Raw genomic sequence first — 19,940 nt, forward strand, 5'->3', positions numbered from 1 at the left:
GAGCAAGTGTTGCACCCCACTGATGCCAGCACCGGGCATTTCTGAGTGCTTAGTCCTTGACCTGTGTCTTGTATCCTAAAATCAATAACAGTATTCCTTCTGCTGCTTTTTCTCTGCCCGCTGAGGGGTTTGAAGCAGTTTGCCTGGGGTTGGAGGAAGTGACCTTTGGATCAAATGATCCTGATGTGGCGGATGGGGTTTGGGCAGCTTGCTTGTGGCTGTTTGTGCTGTGAAAGCTGAATGAAAATTTGCAACTTCAAGTCTTAAAATTGAATTAAGTACGTGTGGGCTCAGAAGAGCCATTAGTGTGTACTCAGCGTGGGATGTTCCTTGGTTTTCGTGGCTGTGTAATGTGCAGCTCTTCCGGAGCATCTGACCTTCTCCCTGGGCTTCTTGGTGGGCCTGTGAGTGAGATGACGGGGTGACAATGGGAGTTAAAACGTGTGTAAGAGAATGACTTTGCTGCTCTGTTCCAGACAGGAAAAAGACTTGAAGAAAATAAAATAGGAAGAGGGAGTGAGGCTCTCTGTGATTTGCCACCTCTCTGGTGTGTTTACCGCACGTCTCCTCTTGCTCTATTCACAACATCTTCATGTTTCAGTGAAATGGTTGGAGGTGACCTTGGGCGTCTTTTCCGACCTTAATGATTCTGTGATTTCACCAGGCTGCTGCTTGGCAGTGCTGCACTGGTGGCAGAAGGGAGAGTCACTGGTGGAGTGGGACTCTGGAAACTGGCGCTTTGTGTCAGGTCAGTCTGTGTTTTGCAGGTCAGGCCCAGGCAGACCAGGCACCTTGAATGAACCGCTCAGTGTTGATGGTTTAACGCTTCTTTTGTGCTTGAGTGCAGAAATGATGGAATGGACCAGGCAGAGAACTTGCTGCAAAGCCAGCTCTTTAGAAGTGGGGTGCTCCCCTTTCCATGGGGTCTGGGGACGCTGTGCTTCCCGCATTGGGATGCTTCTCATAAGGTCACTCGTTAACTCGCCTAGGGCTGTAACTCTCTGGCTGCTCCTGGCATGCTTGGGCCCTTTGTGACACAGCTCAGAGCTGGTGAGCTCTGGGGGCACCTTCCCCTCTAATGAAACGCTGTCGCTGTGTGTCTTCTGCCGATGGCGTCCAAAGCAAGTACACAAAGATCTCCTATCCCAGTGTTCAGTCAGGAGGCAAGGCAGAGACCAGCACAGGAATAAATACTCCCATCAGGTGAAACTTCATCTGTTTTTAAAGAACTCCCTCTCCCTGCTGCCACTGAAGTGGAGGGGTGGGTGGGTTTTGTCTGTTTTTAGCAGCCCTGCTCTGCTGAGCCTCTCCTGGGGTGTGTCCTGTCCTCACTTCACTATGTTGAGTGTTTGTCTCTTCCCTGTTCCAAGTTTCTGGAAGGTCCATGGTTTTCCCTGTTACACATTTTTAATTCAAAATACCCAAGTGAGCCTTTCCTCTTCTGAATCTCCAGAGTGCTCCATGGGGAGAAATTTAAAAAATAACATGTAAGCTTTAAATAATTTACTGTGCGAGTAATTGGGTTTACACAGCAGTTCATAAACCTTTAGCTGGTAAAAATCAGAGTACCTCAATCTGAAAAGCAGATGGGGTGTTGTCGGGGGAAGGCTTAGAGAGTTTTGAAAGACAAATTGTTTAATTCCATCACCAGCAAGGAAAATAAATAGTTCTGCTGCTCGACTGGAAACAGAAACATCTTCGAAGTGAGGCTTTCCTAGCTTCACAGACGTCAAAGGGAACCTGGTGCAAAGATGCGCTCGAGTTCTAGTTTGAGAAACAAAAGGCAGAAGCTTCTAAACCACCTTTCACTGTTCTTGAATTTTCCAGTGCTGACACCATGCGAGGCACCAGTTTCGTGTGAATTGGCAACATGTATGATGTCTGGAGGATGTTTCCCTCTGTGGAGAGAGGTGGCAGGAGAGGCTCTAGAGTTCTTGATGGCCTTGTGCTGTCTTCCTCTTCTGCAGGGATGTGAGATGCTGGATCCCACTGGGTTGTATGAGGGTTAGGTGAGGGTGCTGCTTTTCCCAGTGTCTGAAATCCTCAGTCTCAGTGGAGAGTGAGGAACTCGCTGGAAGTGAGAACAACCAACTCTGAAAGTCATTTAAAGCGGCTGAGCCACACACACAAAGGTGACAGTGGCATCCTAGAAGCCAGGCTGGGTTTTTTTAGAATCATGCTGAGGACCAGAAGAGAAATAAGAACTTCTGTGAAGTTATTCTTAGAGAAGCTCTCTTGGAGGCTGCTGGAGCACCCTGAGAGAAACATCTGCCTGGCCTGGGCTGTGCTCCATAGGTTTTCGTGTTGCAGCTGACAGCAGAGCGGCTCAGCAGATGCCAGGTTTTCTTTGTGGCTTCTCTTGTAAGTAGCATCTCCAGGATGTTCAGACTTTGGAAATGACAGTGATGAAAGCAGAAGGAAAGAGTAGAAGAAAGGGGAGCTGAGGAGCTGCAGTCTTGGTTCAGCCAAGAGTTCAAAGCCTGTTGGGCTTTACCTGGGAGGAATGTGTTTCTGGCTGGCCGTGTGCTCAGATGCTGGTAGGAGGAGGACACTGAGTTTTGACAGGTGGGTTTTCAGTGCTCTGTTTAAGCCTCCTTGAGAAGGAGCTGATGCCCAGTGATCACAGCTTGTGGTAAAGAATCAAAATCTCTGAACCAATCTGGGCAATTCAGTTTTAGGTCAGGGCACATGCCAGCTTGCCAGGCCGTCCCTTTTCTGTCTGCCAGCAGATTTGCTCTCCTCAGTCCCCTCTTCTCTGTTTTGTTTAACTCAACAGAAGTGGTTTGAGTTGATGATGAAGAGTGTTTGTCCAGTTTTTTGGAAGGTGAAAAGATGAACTCGTGCTTGGTGCAGCTCAGAGCAACAGAGCCGCAGTCGGGACCTCGAGCTGATGGGATGGGATGGGATGGGATGGGATGGGATGGGATGGGATGGGATGGGATGGGATGGGATGGGATGAAGAGCCCGACACACAAAGCTCTGCATTGTAATTGGGTAGGAAGAGGTTTAGTAAAGTTCTTTAGTAGGAAGCCTAAGAAGCATTTGAGTTAGGCTGCTGAGTGTTGGTGAAATGGGCACTGCTGAACCAACCTGACCACTGTGGCTTCGATGTCTCTTGTGGGTCAGCCCATCCTTTATCCCAAGCTGCTTTGGAGCTGAATTAATCCTGAAGTTGTTTTTTTCCAGAACTACTTTCCCTCTAAAGGAGAAAAAAAAAATTAATAGCAAAAAATGAATTATTTTTAGCAGCTAACTTATAGATCTAAAAATCTGAATAAATACATGGTGCAATGATGAAAAAATGTTACATTAACACTTTATTACGTTAGCTGAGGTACTGCAGGAACACGCCAGCATCCCAAGGCTCTGGGGAGACTAGAATTTTTCCATTTTTATTGGTTTTACCATTCTACACCCCTTTGCCTGTGTGTTGCTGGAGTTTGGATTTCCACTGCAGCCTGGCTGTTCTTTGGTGTCCTGTTGTGTGTGCAGTTCCTGGCCAGAAGGGAGTCCAGGAGAACGAGGACCTCGGCTCCTGTGCAGTGTGTTGGGTGGGAAGGGACCTGTACAGGCTGTCTCGTCCGGCCCCCCATGGTGAGCAGGGACATCATGGGGACTGAGCATTCAGCTCTCACGGGCTTGTTTGGAACCTGCTGTCTTCTCATCAGCTTGAGATGAGGACGGTTTGCAAAGTTCAGCTGTGTAACTGGGTTGCTGGCTGTGGCCTTTCACGCACGTGTCTCAGGCTGAAGCCGGGCACGGAGATGCTGCTGCAGCCTGGGTTGGGCAGGGAGAGGTTTGCTCGCTCGGTCCGACAGCAGGTTCGTTTTTAGAACTGTCTGAGGCTGCCTGTGCTGTTTGGACTTTCCTGCTGGCTTCCTGCTGAACGTGGTTAATGCTGAGCTGCCATTTCCGTGACAAGGCTTCTTCTCAGAGATTTACAGCTCTGCTGCTTTGATTCGCCAGGCTAATGCCTTGGAATGCAGGTTGACAGTCCAGATGTGAAACCTTTCTCCTCGGAAAGAAAACAAAGGATTAAGTGTGTTTTAAGAGGGTTTGAGAAAATAATTTAAGATTGAGGCCCAGAGCCTGAAGTCTTGAAATACCACTGTTAGCTGGTGATGTGAGACTGCCAACTGCAGAGCCTGAGAGCGTGTCACCTTGGCCAGCTGCGGGTAGTGCTCGGCTGTTGGTGCACCTGCTGCTGCTGTAGCAAATCCTCCCTCAGGTTTTACCAAAAATCAAGTGACATGTCTGCATGCAGTTAGTGCAGGTTGAAGAATGGGGTGTTGCCCCAGGTAAAACTTGCGTAGCTGTGGGGCGACGATTGTGGGTGCTCACTGGGAAGTGACCCCGAAATTCGTTGGTAAAGATAGTAGCTCATGCTTTCTGATTTGACAACCTGATCCCACCCCCACCCCCCTCCAGTTTCATGAGGGGGGCTGTAAATAGGATCATCCTTGTTTTCAGGGTGCATGGAAGAAGGCCCAGGTGCAGGTCTGCTGCAGCGGCTCTTCAAGCATCCCCATTGCAGGGTGAAGGGTCTGACGAGAGGATGGGGATTCTCTGAAGCATGACTGAATTGGAAAAGAGTACAGTGTTCAATGTCCAAAACATTTATTTTTTTGTAGAGAGAACCATCATGGCCTCAGCCCAGCCATGGAATCCCATCCTTCCTGCTTGCGGAGATGCATACAATACGACTGTCTATCAGTATCAGCTTAGGTTTCAGAGTTATTTGAGTTGGAAAGGATGGAGCAAGAGGTCATCATCCTTTGAAAGAAAGCTCGAAACATCTGTAAATTTCTCCCAGCCCACATGGCAAGAGCAGACAGTAGGGGCCTGGACTGCCAGATGTCTTCAAATGGAAGTCCCAGGCTCTCAGGGCAGGGAGGGCAGGTCTTTCTCTAGCTGCCTCGAGAAACATGATGAGGTAGAGATGGCAGAGGTTTGCATTGGGATTAATTGTAAATGAGGTTGTAAAGTAATCCAGCTGGTGTTCTGCTTTGCCCAGACCCAGGTGCCTCCACAGAGCAGTGACTCGGCAGGCCGAGGAGGGAGGTTTGGGTACTCAGTTGCTGCTGGTTCTTGTCGGGAAGATCTCTGCCTTTTGACCAGGCTGTGGGGCCACAGACTGGTACAGGTATGCTAAGAGATGGGGTAGATGTCCCAAAAAAGGCTTAACTTTTTCTTGGTTAAAAATTAGGGAAAAAATAACCCGCCAAAGCTGAAAGTGCTGTTTGTAGTGTCAGAGTGGGGTTTAAAGTCGGGAGCTGTAAGGTGAGTCATTGGAAAGAATGACTTTGGGAATGCACGCACAGGGCGAGGAGTTAATGGTTCCCTGTATGTATTCACATGCTTTCCTTTTCTTTTTCTTTGTTTTGGGGTTGTTTGGGTGGTGGCTGTTTTGGGTTGGCTTTTCTTAAACGGAGTGATTTGGCAGGAGATGTGGTCTGATACAGGGACTCTGGCTGCTGCCGCAGTGAGGTGCTGCGCTGACTTGTTCCCGCACCTTTGAGAGCGATCCCACAGCTCCTGCAAACAGGACTTGCAGGAGAAGCACAATGAGCACCCATAATCTCCCCAGTTTGATAAACCCTGTGTTTGTGTAGCTTGATAAAGTGGAGGCTTAAGGTTTCCTTCCTGTGCTGGAGTTTGTCACGCTGGAATCTGGGACTCGTGTGTCGAGATCAAACTGGTGTTTAGCCACGGTCTGCTGAAGTGTCTCATGGGCACGATGCTTAGTGGCACTAAACCCTCAGCTCTGCACAGCCTTTGCCAATTAATCACTTTTGGTCCTTCCAGCAAATGAACTGGAGAGAGGAGAAAATCATAGAGGAGGAGAGCAGCTGTCTGAGGGCTCCCTCTGTATAACAGCCTTTCCTTGCTCTGTAGAAATCCGTGGGCACAGAGCCACGCTAAACACTAAGTGTTCAGCCACGTCTGCAGAAATCCATGGGAGGGCATGTGGAAAGTTGGCACAACCTTTGGTGGAAGGAAGTGGGAAGAAAGAAAATCATTAGCTAAGGCTAACTGGGATTCATAGACTTGAGGTTGTCTTATCACTGGAAGTTCTTCTTCCACCCTTTCTGTTATTTTAACCACTTCTCTAAGTAATCTGAACTTTTTTCTGTGACTGCAGACTGGGAATGGAATCTGAGCCATCAACTCGAAGTTCTTCTCCACTTTTGGTCTGTTTCAGGCTTCTGGGGCAGGTAGGACACATGTCCTTCCAGCAGTATTGGAGGAGCACATCCACTGCCTGGTGTATGCTCAGCTCTGAGCATGTTATTAGATGATGTATTCCTCTTGCTAATTTAGTCAATTTACCACTGATTCCAGTAGAGCTTGATGAAGTATGTCAGCTGGAGATTAGTCCCAGGTGCCTGGGTTGACCTTAGCTTTATCAGCTGCTTTCAGTACTGTAACCATGAGGCACTTGCAAGTTTTCTGTTTCCTCCCATGATTGATAGACCAATTCTAAAGTGGCTTTCCTCCTTGTTTGTCATCCAAGAGGATAATGCCATGCAGCTGTCCACAGCATGATGCTCTTGTGATAACACTGTGATGCTCTGCTGGCGTGTTACCAACCCGAGTGTTTATGGAGATGGCAGTTGTGCTTTGCAGGCTTGACAGCTCACCAATACACGGTTCTGCCTTTTCTCTAAATACCTTCAGCAGTCACACAAGTCTCTTGATGCTCGAGTGAGACTGGGTTCAGAAGAGGTTTTGCTGTGGATGAGTAAAGTGGAGCAGACTGGCAGTACCCGTTGGCTGGTGGAAATGAGCTTTTGGTAGTGGGCAGAGGAGGCTGGTCCTGCTGAGTGTGGTTTTCGGGAGCTTTCCTGGAGTTCTTGTCAGCTCCAGTGGCTGCCTGGCCTGGGGTGGTGAGGAAGAGCTTTCCACCAGGCCTTGGGGCCCCTCCTGGTGTGTCACCAGCATGATGTCAGTTATCTTCATCACCTGGGTGTGGGCACACTGAAGAGCATCTTCCTTAGGGCTCTGCATAAAAGTGCCTCAAAAGATCATGTGAACTCGTAGCCCCGTCAGAGGCTGAGGGAGCCCTTCCCGTGCTTAGCCAACAGGACTTGACCTGGGGAAGTTTCTCCCTTCCTTCCTTTGAAGGGCAAGGGTTGATGGTGCCGCTGGAGTGGCCCTGCTGTTGGTGAAGGAGCACTGCACTTGCGTTGCGTCGCTGAAGGCAGTGGCATGCAGAGCTCGGTTCCCGTTTGGCTCCTCCATCTGCAGCCTGGGTAAGGTATTTTTGGTCTCCAGCTATGCAGAAATACTGCTGGTCACTTTTCCCAATGTTCCTTAATCTGCTTTGAAACCGAGCACGCTGACTCCAGAGGCTGGGTAGCTCCCGGTCGCAGGGGCCGCGCGGTGATGGTGTTTCACTGGCTTTGGGGCTTTTTGATGTGAAGAATGTGGGATGTTCTCTCAGGTTGGAAATGGTGTTCCAGTTAGTGCTTCGGGGTTGCTCGTTCCTGCTTTTTGGATTGAGTTTTCTTTAATTGGAGTAGGAATGAGTGTATACACCCTGCACAGCCTGCAGGAATCTCAGTGTGCCTTTCTCCAGAGGGACCCTGCCTGCCCGCGCTCCCAGCACAGTGATTTTTCTCCTGGGGACAAAGTGACATGAGCCATTTATAACCACGGCTTTACAGTGCCCTGGAGTTGGGGCTGTCTCCTGGGCAGGTTTTGAGAAATGAGGCTTTTTTCTTTCAAAGGTGCTTGGGAAACTTCTGCCAGGACTCCCAAGTGACAGGGTCTTTGTCTGGGAGGAAGGAGCCAGCCTCGCAGGGTGATCCATCAGCGCGCTGCCGCATCCTTCACAGCCCAGCTCATCAAAGAGACGCTCACAGCCCCGTCTCGCTGGCCGGCCCGGGGTCGGGCAGTCATGATGTATTGTTGGGCTGACGGATGGCATGCAAGGCGAGGGTGGATTTATGGGGAGCACCTCATGTGAGTAAACCCTTAGTAGGCAACGTGCAGGCTTTCAAGAGTCCTCCCACAGTTGCACTCACTACAGCTGCTTTCAAGGTTGAGAGAAGGGATGAGGATTGATTTTTCTCTGTTGGAAGGAAGGTGTGGGGCTGGGTCTTGGTGGCTGTGACCCAGGTAGATGAGAGATGCCATCTCACGGTTTTGTCCTACTTTATTTTCCCTTGGGTACCTGCAGGGATTCATTATGTTACTGCAATGGGTCCACAGTTTCAGTAGTGTAGAGGTAGTAACTGCCAAGTACATCTTGCAGTGGCAGCAGCTATGGGAGTGCAACTGGTGTGCTGGGTTCTTGAACTTGATCGCTGTTTGTTCTTGTGAGAAACGGACCCAAGACCTAAACTAAAGCTGGTGCTCAGCAGTTAGGAGGGGTTTCACAGGGAGTGCTGAGCTTCCTACCCTCAGGGAGTTACAGCAGTAGGTATGTATTTGTAATTATATTATATCTATGGAGAAGCCTTGCAATGGTGTACAAGCTTGGGAGAAGTAGAGGTGCCAGAAGGGGGGTGAATGTTACAAGCAATTGCTGGAGGCAGTACATTAAAAATCCTGCTTAGATTTTGGGTAAAGGGAAAACAAACTGCTGTGGTGCCTGACATAGCTTTTGTCCTTTTGCTTTGTGCTCTGAGCCTGCAGAAAACAAATATCCTACCAAGAGACGTGTTGTGATTGGCAGGGCTTTGTTACACAGACACAAGTGGGCTTCCAGCCTCTCTATGCTCCAGGCTTTCCCAGAGATGCAGGAGTTATTACCAGCATTGCCTTGCTTTCTCTAGAAGTCGGGTCTGTAGGAGAATAGTTTGATGACATTGACCCTATAACGTAAAGATTCTGCTAGAAGATTTGATAGTCTGGCCAAAAATCTCTATGTTTGTGTTGGTCAAGTGCTCAGATTTTGGATGTGAATAAAACCAAGAGATGATCACAGAATCACAGAGGCAGTGAGGGTGGAAAAGGTCTCCAAGATCAAAGTCCAACCATCCCCGTGCCACCTATGGCACTCACTAACCTGTGTCCCTGAGCACCTCATCCAGTCTTTCATTGGACACCACGAGGGATGGTGACCCCACCACCTCCTTGGGCACCCCGTTCCAGTGCCCAGCCAGGGATGACAGGTCCCAGGAGGCAGTGCCCACTGTGGGCTGGGTGTCCCTGTGCTGCGCAGGGGCTCTGGCTGTGTGGCAGTGTCAATCCCTGTGAATGCTGCAGACCGGCAGCTGCTCTCCTCACTCTGACCAGGAGTGTTATGGGGTGTCCAGCACTCGTGTCCGTTGGATGGCAAGCCCAGCATGCCAGTCTGCTCCAGCCACAGTGAGTGAAAGGGAAGGTCGTGTGCTGGAAGTAAAGGGGAAGAAGTGGTGACCCGGCTTCGCACCTGAATACTTCTAGCGAAGGAGACTTATCTTCTTCCAGATAGCTAGGAAGGAATACTCAAAGCTCTCCATCCTGTGAGTGGTTCCTGCCTGCCCTCTGTCACCGTGAGTGCTCAGCACATCTGGGCTGTGTGCAGTTCCAGTACCGCTGCAGCACGCTGTTTGGGTTGGCACGCCAACGCTGCCGTGCGTGCCAGTTAGTAATGGCTTTTGGAAGCGGGCTGCCTTAAAACTCTGCCTGAAGTATCCCCCAGAGAAATTATTCAATTAAGTACAGCTAAAATTAATGTCCGTGGGTTTTGTTTGAATAAAACAAAATAAGCAGCTGGAAAAGGGAGACCTTCTCAGTGTGTACTTTAAAACAACAGCTCGAGCTCATCACCACGTTTGCTGGAGTCGATACTGCTGTTTGTTTTCCTGGTGACTGATCTGATGAGGGTTGCTGCCACTGATGGCCTGGGACAGTTTTTGTCACTGCCATGCATTCCCAAATCCCCATCTCCTGCCTTGGACTACCAAACTTCTGAAAATTAGAAGAGCTGAAGAGACAGCTGAAACACCAAGGAATAAGTTGGTTTGCTCCCTTGGGGAAGGCAGTGGGTTTGGTTTCCTGCCCTGTTTTTTCCTTAAATGCTTACATGAAGTTCTGCAGAGGAAGGGGTTAAACGTCATCCCTGAAACTTGGGAAGGTGGGAGGGAGGAGTCTGAGGTCACAGCAGAAGTGGTGGTGTCCTGAGCTTGAACACCGTGGACTTTGGGGTACTGCCTTGGATTGAAGAGCAAGGAGAAGCCCATGCCTGCCTGTGGCACGGGGAGCTGCCTGTGTCAGGCTGCCAACACCCGGCACGGCTAGCCGGGATGGAGAGGCGCTCGGGTTCTTGGCTGTGTTCAGTACTGTGGTTTTCTCTTTGCCCTCTGCCTTGACGTTTCAGCTGGCACGTCACGCTGAGGTTCCTCAGGTTTCTGATGTTCTTACATTAGGTGCAATCTTCATTTCATACCACTGGCGTTGTGAACAATGCTCGCATTCTTATTAACACGTAATTACGGGGTCTGGACGTATGGAGGGTGGCATTCTGCACATGATTCATTCCTTTGGTATCTAGCTCTGCTCCTGAGGCGCCAGAGATGGGAGGGAGGTGGGGAGGGAGGGAAGCCCATTTGGCTTTTCCGCTGAGTCCCAGCTTCATTGAAATTCTCTGGGTAGTGTGAGGCATTATGGATTTTAGCTCTTCCCTCTCACAGGGGATGTGCTGTGGAGACACCTTACTCATGGATCAGTCTGATCAAGTGCTCTGCTAAGGCACAACCAAATCCCAGATTCATTTCCCCTTCATGTGAATCTGTGAAGCCCACCATTGCTTTTGCTGTGTGATAGAGGCTTCTGATGACATCCCACCCTTTTGAGTGCTCCAGCCTAAAGTTTACAGCCGCGATCGTCAGGAAGAGCACCCAGGTTTGTAGAGATGGGTTGGTGTTTTGCTGCTGCGGCCCCGCGGGAGTGGAGTGAGGAGCAGTGGCGATGCCAGCGCACCCACCTCTCCCCACGTACGGCCGGGCTGATGGCCGTGCCCCGGGCAGAGGACGCGTGTGCGGGGTGAGCAGGGCTGTCCCACTGCTCAGCAGGGACACGTCTCCTTAGGTCTTGCCTGAGTTCATCTCCAGCAGATCAGCAGCCTTCAAACTTCCCTGCTTGCACTGGGCTTCAACTACTCAGATTTTAAGGGTTGTGCAGTGGGTTTTTTCCTCCTTCACTGAAAGACCTTGGCCAGGTCTGTGCTCCCGGTGTCCATGTGATTTGCGGTGCAGTGTTACAGAAACGTCCTGGGAAGGTCGCTGCAGCCCTTCAGCAGTCAGCCTGCTCCGTCTGCTCCTTCCCAGTGGGGAGCCCTGCTCCTGCCCCATTCCCAGCCTGCTTTCACTGTTTTTTTACCTTCCTCCTTGTGTAGTCAGCTTAATGGGAGGTGACAGAGAACTTGTTTCATCCTGAATGTTATTGCCAGCTTGAAGGTGAAGGGGGGTGTAGGTGAGTCATCTGGCAGAAGTGGTCCTCAGGACCCTGGGACTGCTGGTGCTCCAAGGACTTGCTCAGCTGTATAGTGAGAGGTTCAGTGCTGGTTTCCATCTCTGCCTTACACGTCATGTTTCCTTGGATTTAAAGGGAAGAGAAATTCTTCGGCTCACCCAAAGGCCAAGGGCTGCTCTGAAGGCAGCATGGTGATGGGCTGGGGGAAGTTTCTCTGCGGTGTGGTGGGTGTTGAGGGGCGGTTGGATGTTTCTCTGCAGGGTGGTGGTTGCAAGGGCACTCTGGGCTGGGGAATCGACTGGGCTGGACTCCTGGTTCATCTGGTGTTGGGGTAAGAACCCCCCTGTGCTTTCTCCCCGTGCCGGCCCAGCTGTGGTGGGGGAGGACCCTGCCCAGGACTCCTGGCTGTGCCGTGAGCATTCTGACACTTCTCCTGGGCTTAACTGGAGGCTGTGCCAAAGGACTGGTGGTTGTGCTTGGTGAGGTGGCCTGCTCCCCTGGAACCTGGCTGTATCAGGGGACATACGGACACGGAGAAATGCTCCTCCTAAGCTGCATAGCCCATTCTCTGGTTCGGGAAGCGCTTCTGCAGGAGAGGCTCTAGACGTGATCCCAGTGGCAATGCCTTGGGCTTTGAAATGGTGACAGGACATTTTCCTGCCCGCATTTGTTCTCATTTAGCTACAGCTTGTTCACCAGGATGTTTTTCAAGGAGGGTCTGCTCAGAGTTGGCAAAGGAAAGTCTCCGATTTCCCAGGCACGCTTATCGCTCTGTCCTTGGCGGCGATGGGAACTTTCGGCACCTTTTTTCACTTGGAGGCAAACATGAGAACGGCTGCCTGTGTGGGCAGCACTGCGCTGGGCTTCCTGTGGGCTGGAGCACTCAAAGCAGATAAAGTTTCCCCAAAAATGTTGCCAGCTTTGCAGATGTTGGACCTGGGAAAGTTGGATGGAAGGGGGAGGAGAATTAATACCTGAACTCTGGACTGATCAGATCCTGCAGTTCAAATAAAGGACTTGCCATTGCTTGCGAAGAAGTCGTTTGGTGTAGAATGGAGGGTAAAATCTTGAGTACCTTAAGCAGCTTCCCAAATGTGGAGAGCAGGGTTGGTGGGGTGATGCTGCTTAACCACAGGCCTGTGGAACAGTTTGGATCTGTAGGATAGACCAGAGGCTGCACGCGCAGCAGCAGTTGATGTCTGTCCTTGCCCTCCCTTGGTATCTGTCCTCAGGGGCTGCAGAGCATGAATCGGGAGCTCATGTTTTGAGAAACGTGTGTGTTTCCCAAGTATGAGACTTTGTAGATGCTGACAGCATTTTACAGAGGGATCTGCTGGAGATGGCAGGACAGACTTAAAACATGTCCTTAAGAAGGGCGCTGCTTAAATTTCCTGACCCCCCAGGAGAGCTGCGCCTCAGCTGGCTTCCGTCCTGCCTTTAGAACTTAGTCCCTTCCCACCCAAACCAGTCTGGGATCTGTGATCCTGTGAAACTGTCCTGTGGATGGGACTTGTTTTCCTTAACCTGCAGCCGCGTGTACTGCCTCATGCTGCATGAACCGTGCAGCACACGAATGTATCTCACTAACTACATGCTCTGACTTCTGCTTCTGACCCCTGAAACTGGGACGTCCGGCAGCGCTGCAGCGTGTGGAGATCTGCCTGGGCACAAGCAGCTCGGCACGGCTGCTGTCCCCGACCTGGGCTGGAAAGGCAGACTGGATTTACTAATGCAGTGATCAACAGAGGGGAAAATTCTAGAAGTATAACCAGAACAAGATGCTTTGCAGTAGCATTCAGGTTTTGGCTGCTCTCCTCCTCCTGATTTACCATGCACAAAACGAGCCGTGCCTACCCGCAGAGTCGAAAGCGGCCCGAGCACGCGGTGTTTGTACACCCAGCGAGGAGCACGGGCTCTGTGCTACCAGAAAATTAGAGCGGAACAGTCAGCAAGAAGGAAATTCAGTGCCTGAATGTGGCTTTTAATCTGCAGAGTTAATGTACCACCAGCCCAACCCCCAGCCTTGGTCTAAGCCTGGTGTACCTGCTCCGCTTTCCCTGACAAAAATAAAGTCCTCAGTTCAGCTGAGGATGGGTTGGCTTGAAGTTTTCCTTTCCCCTCTATTAAAAATAGATGTAGGAGAAAGTCTGCTCACCTCCCTGTTCTCAGAGAACCGTCTGGGCTGCAAGCAGAGCTGCTGCATCCGTGCATCAGTACTTGAGCCGAGATGGGGCTTTGACTGGGTCCTCTGTGCTGGTTTGACTGGGACAGCACCAAGTGCTCTCAAAAGCATTTATAGAATCACAGAACATACTGAGTTGGAAGGGGCCTGTAAGGATCAGTAGATCCAAAGATGTCAATTTTGAACATGTAATGACTTGGTAAAGTCCAAGTGTCGTGATGTTCTGTTCCAGCGACTGAAATTTCAGATTTCCTATAGCATATGCACTTACTGGCTTTTGCTGGTGTCTTGTGGCTGCCGTCACCTCACACTCTGTGCACTGAATCCAAAGTCTCTCGTGTAGAATTTCCCAGGATTTAGACTTTTCAGTGCGTGTGGAGCACTGGTCTGTCATACTGGAAGGCAGAAGGATGCAGCTGGTTTCCATTTGGGAGCTTCCTGCAGGAACGTGCTTGTTGAGCAGTGATGCTGCAGGGCTGGGAGATTAATGCTCGTGTTTCTTTTTCCCCAGAGATCATTGATGACCTCACTAACCTGGTAGAAAACACAGACGACAAGCTTCGCAACCAGACGCGGCATGTGAAGATGGTGGACCAGAAATCAACGTCCTGTGGTAGGAAACAGCTTGAGCACAAATCCTGCCCTGTTATTAACTGATGAGAAAGCAGGCTGGCACTCAGGGGCTGTGCAATGGGCCCCCAAACCCATGTCTGCTCAGTTAACATCCTTTGGGTGACTCCAGCGTTGCATGGTACCCTGGCTGGGAGCTGTAGAACTGCATGAAATGAGTGTGAGGTGTCTCACTTGGGCTTAAACAAACCAGCTCCCAGCTCTCACACAGTCATTGCTCTCCCACATGGCTGGGAGCGATGCTGCAGGGATGTTTCTGGTGGGGTTCTGTGCGCTCAGCCAAGCAGCATTTGCACTCTGGCAGGTGAGAAATCCTTGCCAGTGACTCTTCAGGCTGTTGGATTCCTCTTTCATACAGCCAAAGCCAGGTTGTACATCCCAAGTCCCTGAGATTGTGCATCTCCAGGGTTCCTCTACAGGATGAAGCACTGGGAGGTTGATCGCAAGGACTGTGGGGGGCTGCTGTGGGTAGCAGCAGAAAACCTCATTGTCCAGGCAGATGAGTGGAACCGAGGAGTACCAGGGGAGGAGGTCTGTGGGGAGGTGGTCGTAGTGAGACTCTTCTGGAAGTGGCATCTCTGTGTTCGGTGTCCGTGGTTCGGTTTTGGCACTCTGGAGGACTCAGGATATTAATAGGAATGACTTCTGCACTGTCAAAATGGGACTTAGAGCCAGAAGCTAATGAAATTTGGCTGATGTAGTTTAGTACCGAGAAAAGCTGGGAGATGACTCGATCACACATCTGGGTGGAGAGAAAGTTTCTGGCTGGTGGGGAGCTTTTATTCTATACCCTGATGGTCCTGTGGCAAAAGTGACCGAGCTCAGACCAGCAGCAAGACAGTTTTCAAGCACTGATGATGTATTTTGGGGATTTATTTGGTTCTTCATCAGTGATAACATCTGGAAAGCTTTGTTGGTACAGGTTGATGCAAATCATTTGTCTCTTCTGGAGGTCAAAGTTGACTTGTCAGAGGTGTTTGTCTCCCATTTCCCTTGTCCCAACTGTGGGTAGAATTAAAGGCATGACTGCTGAGATCAGGACTGGTTTGGTTTAATTTTAGATCTTTAATGATGTAAGATGCACTTGAGTGATGCCGAGTACCCTTGTGTGCCTCTGGATTTGTCTCTGGGTTTCTGTGGGTCCATTTTCTGCGCAGGGCAGGCAGTGAGCCCCATTTCAGACTGGACTTGCCTCGCCCTCCTTCTTCATTTCCCCCCCTTTTCAGGTTCCTCATGCAAATACAGCACCTCCACCCTGGACAGTGTTGCTGGATAATGAGCCTGTCTCTTTAACTAGGGAGCCTGTGCTGGTTATGCTGGGGCATTTGAGAGGAGGAGGATGGGAGAGACTAAGGCTGGAAGGACCCAGGGCTGGATTCCTTGGGGGTGACCTCTCTCACCCTTTCCACATTGAAAAACATTTTTCTGGAAGGGGTGGAGAGAAGCACTGCCTCTCGGTGCCTCTTCCCTCTGCTCCAATAGGTCTTCCTGTGTTTGCATAACAATTTGGGCGTATGTAAACATGGTATTGCCTCAGATGGCTGCTTTACCCTGCCTGAGCATGAGCTTTAGAACAATAATGCTGGAGGACACCAGCCCTGATGGCACACTCCCCATCCCTTCTCCGCACTTATCCCTGACGCAGGAAGTTAACTATTACAGTGAGACCAGGAAAGCGCCCGTGTGCACACCACGGGCACCTGCTGGGTATTGTGCTTTGGAGTGCTTTTGCATTTAAATCGATAAAATCTTTGGTAACTCTTTAGTTTTGGCACATTACTTTGGATTTAAGCCGGGGTGTCTTTGCCCTTGCCCCCCATTCCCTCCCCAGGATGCGGATGTTTGCTTGGAGCCAGCCTCTGTGCTGTCCCAGCATGGTTTGCTTTCATAATAGCTTTTTATTTGCCCGGTGAGCGCCTGTGCTGGAGCCACTGGCCGTGGATGCAAGCGGAGCAGCCTGGCATGACCAGTGGAATAATCACCCTTTTAGGAGCAAGAACGCGACCCATGAAGGGGGATGTCTTTGTTAGCAGCCAGTACAATAATAAAATCAAAGTATTGCTGATGAAATCCAACTTTGATCAATATTTCAATGTCTTGCTCTCATGCAAACATCAGAGGTTGTTCCCAGTGCATCCATCCCTCGGCACAGGCATTGCTGGGTGTGGAGGCGTTGCAGGGAGCAGCAGCCGCACCTCTGGCTGGGCGCAGTCCTGACAGAAGCCCACAGGTTGTTTTGGGTGGGTTGTTTCATTTACAGATTATTTTCAGTGCCATTTCTCTTGCTGACTCAAGAGCTGTTGACAATCCCACCCCTCACTCCTGCCTGCCAAAGGCTGTCCCAGTTGGAGCGTGTCTCCCTTGGTGGCCCCGGGCAGCCCTGCGCTGGTGTCACTGGGAACTCCCAGGGACAGTGGCAGGAGAATAATCATGGGATGTATTCGACCCTGCTGCATTTCTGAAATTAGTGTTGAAAATCATCAGTCATCTCCAGGCAGATACTTGCACGCTGCTTGGCATTGTTCTGTGCTTTCCAGCACGCACAGGGCATTCTGGAGGGGTGTGCAGAGGAGATTGTGACTTTGTCCTGGTAGAGGCTAAACCCAGGCAATAAAGAGCAAACCCTTATTTCTGCCTGGCATGTCCACCCCGTGCCAAGCCGTGGGTGGGAAGCAGAGCGTGTCTCTGCTGCTATCCCTGCATGCCTCCCGACCACCTTTCCGGTGAAGGAGGAAGATGAGAAACAGCTGCCAGCTGGAACCCCGCCGGGGCAGTGCCCGTGTCCTCCAAAGTCATACACGCTGTACAGCTGCCAAGTGGCAGCTGGGCAGGTTTCTTCCTTTCCTCTCCCTGGCGTTCTGTTTTCTCCTGTTCCACAAGATGGCATTGCAATCTAACCACCTTCCCCGGCCCCAGGTGGATGCTCTCATCTCCCCTCTGCCTTACCACCGAGGGTCTGGAGGCACTGGACTCAGCGAGCAACACAGTTAGTTGCTACCAGGTAGGTTTGGGGTTTTTTAGATCTCAGCAACTCGCCAGAACACCTGAATTAAAGACAGAGCCAAACCTATTAATTGGAGTGTTCAGAAGGTTTAATTTGTTTTCAAACAGAGTTGCTTGGATTATATAAGGTTTCCTCTAGAAAGCCATGATTCATGCGTGCCGGGCCTTTTCCTGCCAGGTTCTACGATTGCTCTGTTCTAGTGATGGTTATTTTTGCCATGGATTTAATTTGTTTTATAAATGATGGCTGGCAGTTGCTCAGGTTTGTTCCTCTGACGTACGTGGTGTGTTTGGATCAGCAAGTCCCCCTCCGTGCCCTTTTTCCTCGGTGGAGCGGAGCGGCCGGCGCGGTGTGCCATGAAATCAGCCTTTCCTGCAAGCCGACTCCCGGGGAAGTTACACCGATATTCCTCCCCGGTGCCGCTCCAACGGCGGCCCTGGCTCCGAGTCACCTGTCCGTGCTTCTGCAGGATGACTTGTCTTGGCCTGGAAAATTAGATATGTTCCTGATTTTTTTTTTTTTTAATTTTTCCCTTTCTTCACTTTCTTCCATGTGAAGCAATTACGTGTTGAAAAGTTGGTTCTGAGCTGAAAGCCCTGAGAGAAAGCTTTGAAAAGAAATTTTAGCAGCAGAACCCTGCATCTGGTGGTTAAACTGGGCCCACTGCTGCTGTCACCTGTGTCTTAAATGCATCAGCACTCCCATATCTCAGGGACTGGAGCCGCCCAGGGAGGTGGCCAAGGGGCAGCTCTCTCTGTCACAGAAGATGGAGTTTCACCTGGGCTTTTCTGTCTCCTCGTCACCTTCTCCTACAGCACGAGTCTTGCCACACCCTGTGTGTAGTTACCCTCTGCACTCCCTGCAGCGTTCCCTTGCTCTCACACAGCTCCTTTCCCCTCACTGGCAGAGCCCAGGTCAGGTGAGCCTGGATTCAGGAGAAACAGATGCCTTTGTGGCCCCGTTGCTTGTCTGCTCTTCCTCCCACCTTGTCCCACTGACTTCTGAACCCACTGGCTAATTGAAGCTGAAATTAGTTGGAGATAGAGGTCGCAAACATAAGAAATTACCGCTGGCATACTTGGGCATCTGTCCTCATTAGAGAGCCCCAATTAAGAGCCCCGCTGAGGGGAGGATAGCAAGGCAAGCTCAAGTCTCATTGGGTAGCAGAGAAGCTCAAAGCAGGTGAGCTCAGGGACACGATGGTAAATGTGGCTTCATTTGTTACGTTAATGGAACAACTTCTAAACAAATGGGTCCAGGAACTTCCTCATATGGCTACTCGGGGGCTCCTGGTTTGGTTGCTGAGTTGCCACCTCCTTTCCTGTAGCAGGAAACACTTTTCCTCTGCTTTGTTGGCCCTGAGCCCCGAGGAGCAGGTGGGGAGCTCGGGAGACGGCCAAGGTTTGCCCCAAAGGGCAGTTCGGCACACACCCTGAAACAGGGTGAGTCATGGGGTTCAGGTGACGCTTTGCTGGTGGCGTGTCTCCAGCTGCCTGGTCCCTGCTCCCCTGGCACCAGGCTTGAAATGTTGGTGAGAGTGTTTGACTTGGGACTGCTCCTGCTGACATGCTGAAACGGACCCAGCTTTGGCAGGGGGTTGGACCCGATGGTCTCTCAAGGTCCCTTCCAACCCCTATGATTCTGTGAGCCTGTGATTCTGTGCTTCAGCTCATGAAAGAACCTGGACCCACACCATTAGGAACTTTTCTTTTAAAAAGAAAAAAGAGAAGGTGTTTTGGAGTGGCTTTGAGAATCCCTGTGCAGGTGAGGAGCGGCCTTCATCGCAGTGTCAGCTCTCTGTGTGTTTGGCAGGAGGGGACAGGAAGAAGCCTTCTGGGTCATAGGATCCCTTCAGGATCAGTTTCTGAGAACAAGCCTGTTGTTTCCCCCCCATTACTCCTATTGGAAGGCTGCAGTGGTCATAAACTTATTTCCAGCCTGGACTTGTCAGGGGTACTTCATGTTGCCCACGTGCAGCCCTTGTTCTGGCGTCTGAATAGCTCTCTCCCCCTTTTTATTTTATCCCCAAAACGTGTGTGCCCAAAGGATCACCCCCTGTTCCCTCCCACCTTTTGTTCTGTGGGCTGAACAAGTGTCTTTAATTTAGGAGATTAAAATGTAATCTCTCTGGTTTCTGATAAGCCCTTTTTTACTCTTCTTTTTACTTAAACTTGTTTTTGAAGCCATGAGACCTTCCCTCAGCATCCCTGGAGCCTTCTCATGGTGCATCTCCCACTGGCTCCAGTGCTTTGCTGGCTGCCCCAGATATTTGTGCTACAGCGTGGGGGTGCCTCAGTCAGCTCTGCCCTGAGCTGTTTGCTTGGGCTTTTCTTGTTCTTGAACGTTTCCCACCCAAGTTCATATTCTTTCCAAGGCGCAGCAGAAACTGTTGTTTGTCCCAAGTACATGGCTTCCTCGTGCATCCCGTTGAAGTTCAGCCTTTCCTCCCTTCCTCTGCAGAGTTACCAGGCACTGTCCCAGCACTCCTCTGTGTTGGTGCTGCTTCCAGCTTTGTGTCATCAGCAGGTTTCATTAGCACACTTACTTTTCCTGCCAAGGTCATTAATAAAAATATTTAATCAGATCAGCCTCCTGACCGTTCCTTGAGGAGCTCCACTGGTGACCTCCATCCATCCTGATCCTTCTTTCAGCACTGCTTCGCCTTTCACTGGTTTCCTGGTCTCACAGTTCTGCTAATCCCCCTCTTTTCCCTGTAATCAT

The 19,940-nt window shown here is 50.6% G+C and overlaps 1 protein-coding gene across 1 annotated transcript in view; it reads left to right on the forward strand.

Moving 5' to 3' along the window:
- STX8 (syntaxin 8) overlaps window positions 1–19,940 on the forward strand; it is a gene marked incomplete at its 5' end in the record, with an annotated part of 78,763 nt that overhangs the window by 33,674 nt on the left and 25,149 nt on the right. The window contains one exon of the mRNA XM_084273702.1: window positions 14,097–14,198. Coding sequence (XP_084129828.1) covers window positions 14,097–14,198 — 102 coding nt within the window. The remainder of the gene's footprint in view (window positions 1–14,096; window positions 14,199–19,940) is intronic.

This window comes from Gallinula chloropus (assembly GCF_964237585.1).
Source record: "Gallinula chloropus genome assembly, chromosome: 20".
Taxonomy (NCBI): Eukaryota; Metazoa; Chordata; class Aves; order Gruiformes; family Rallidae; genus Gallinula; species Gallinula chloropus.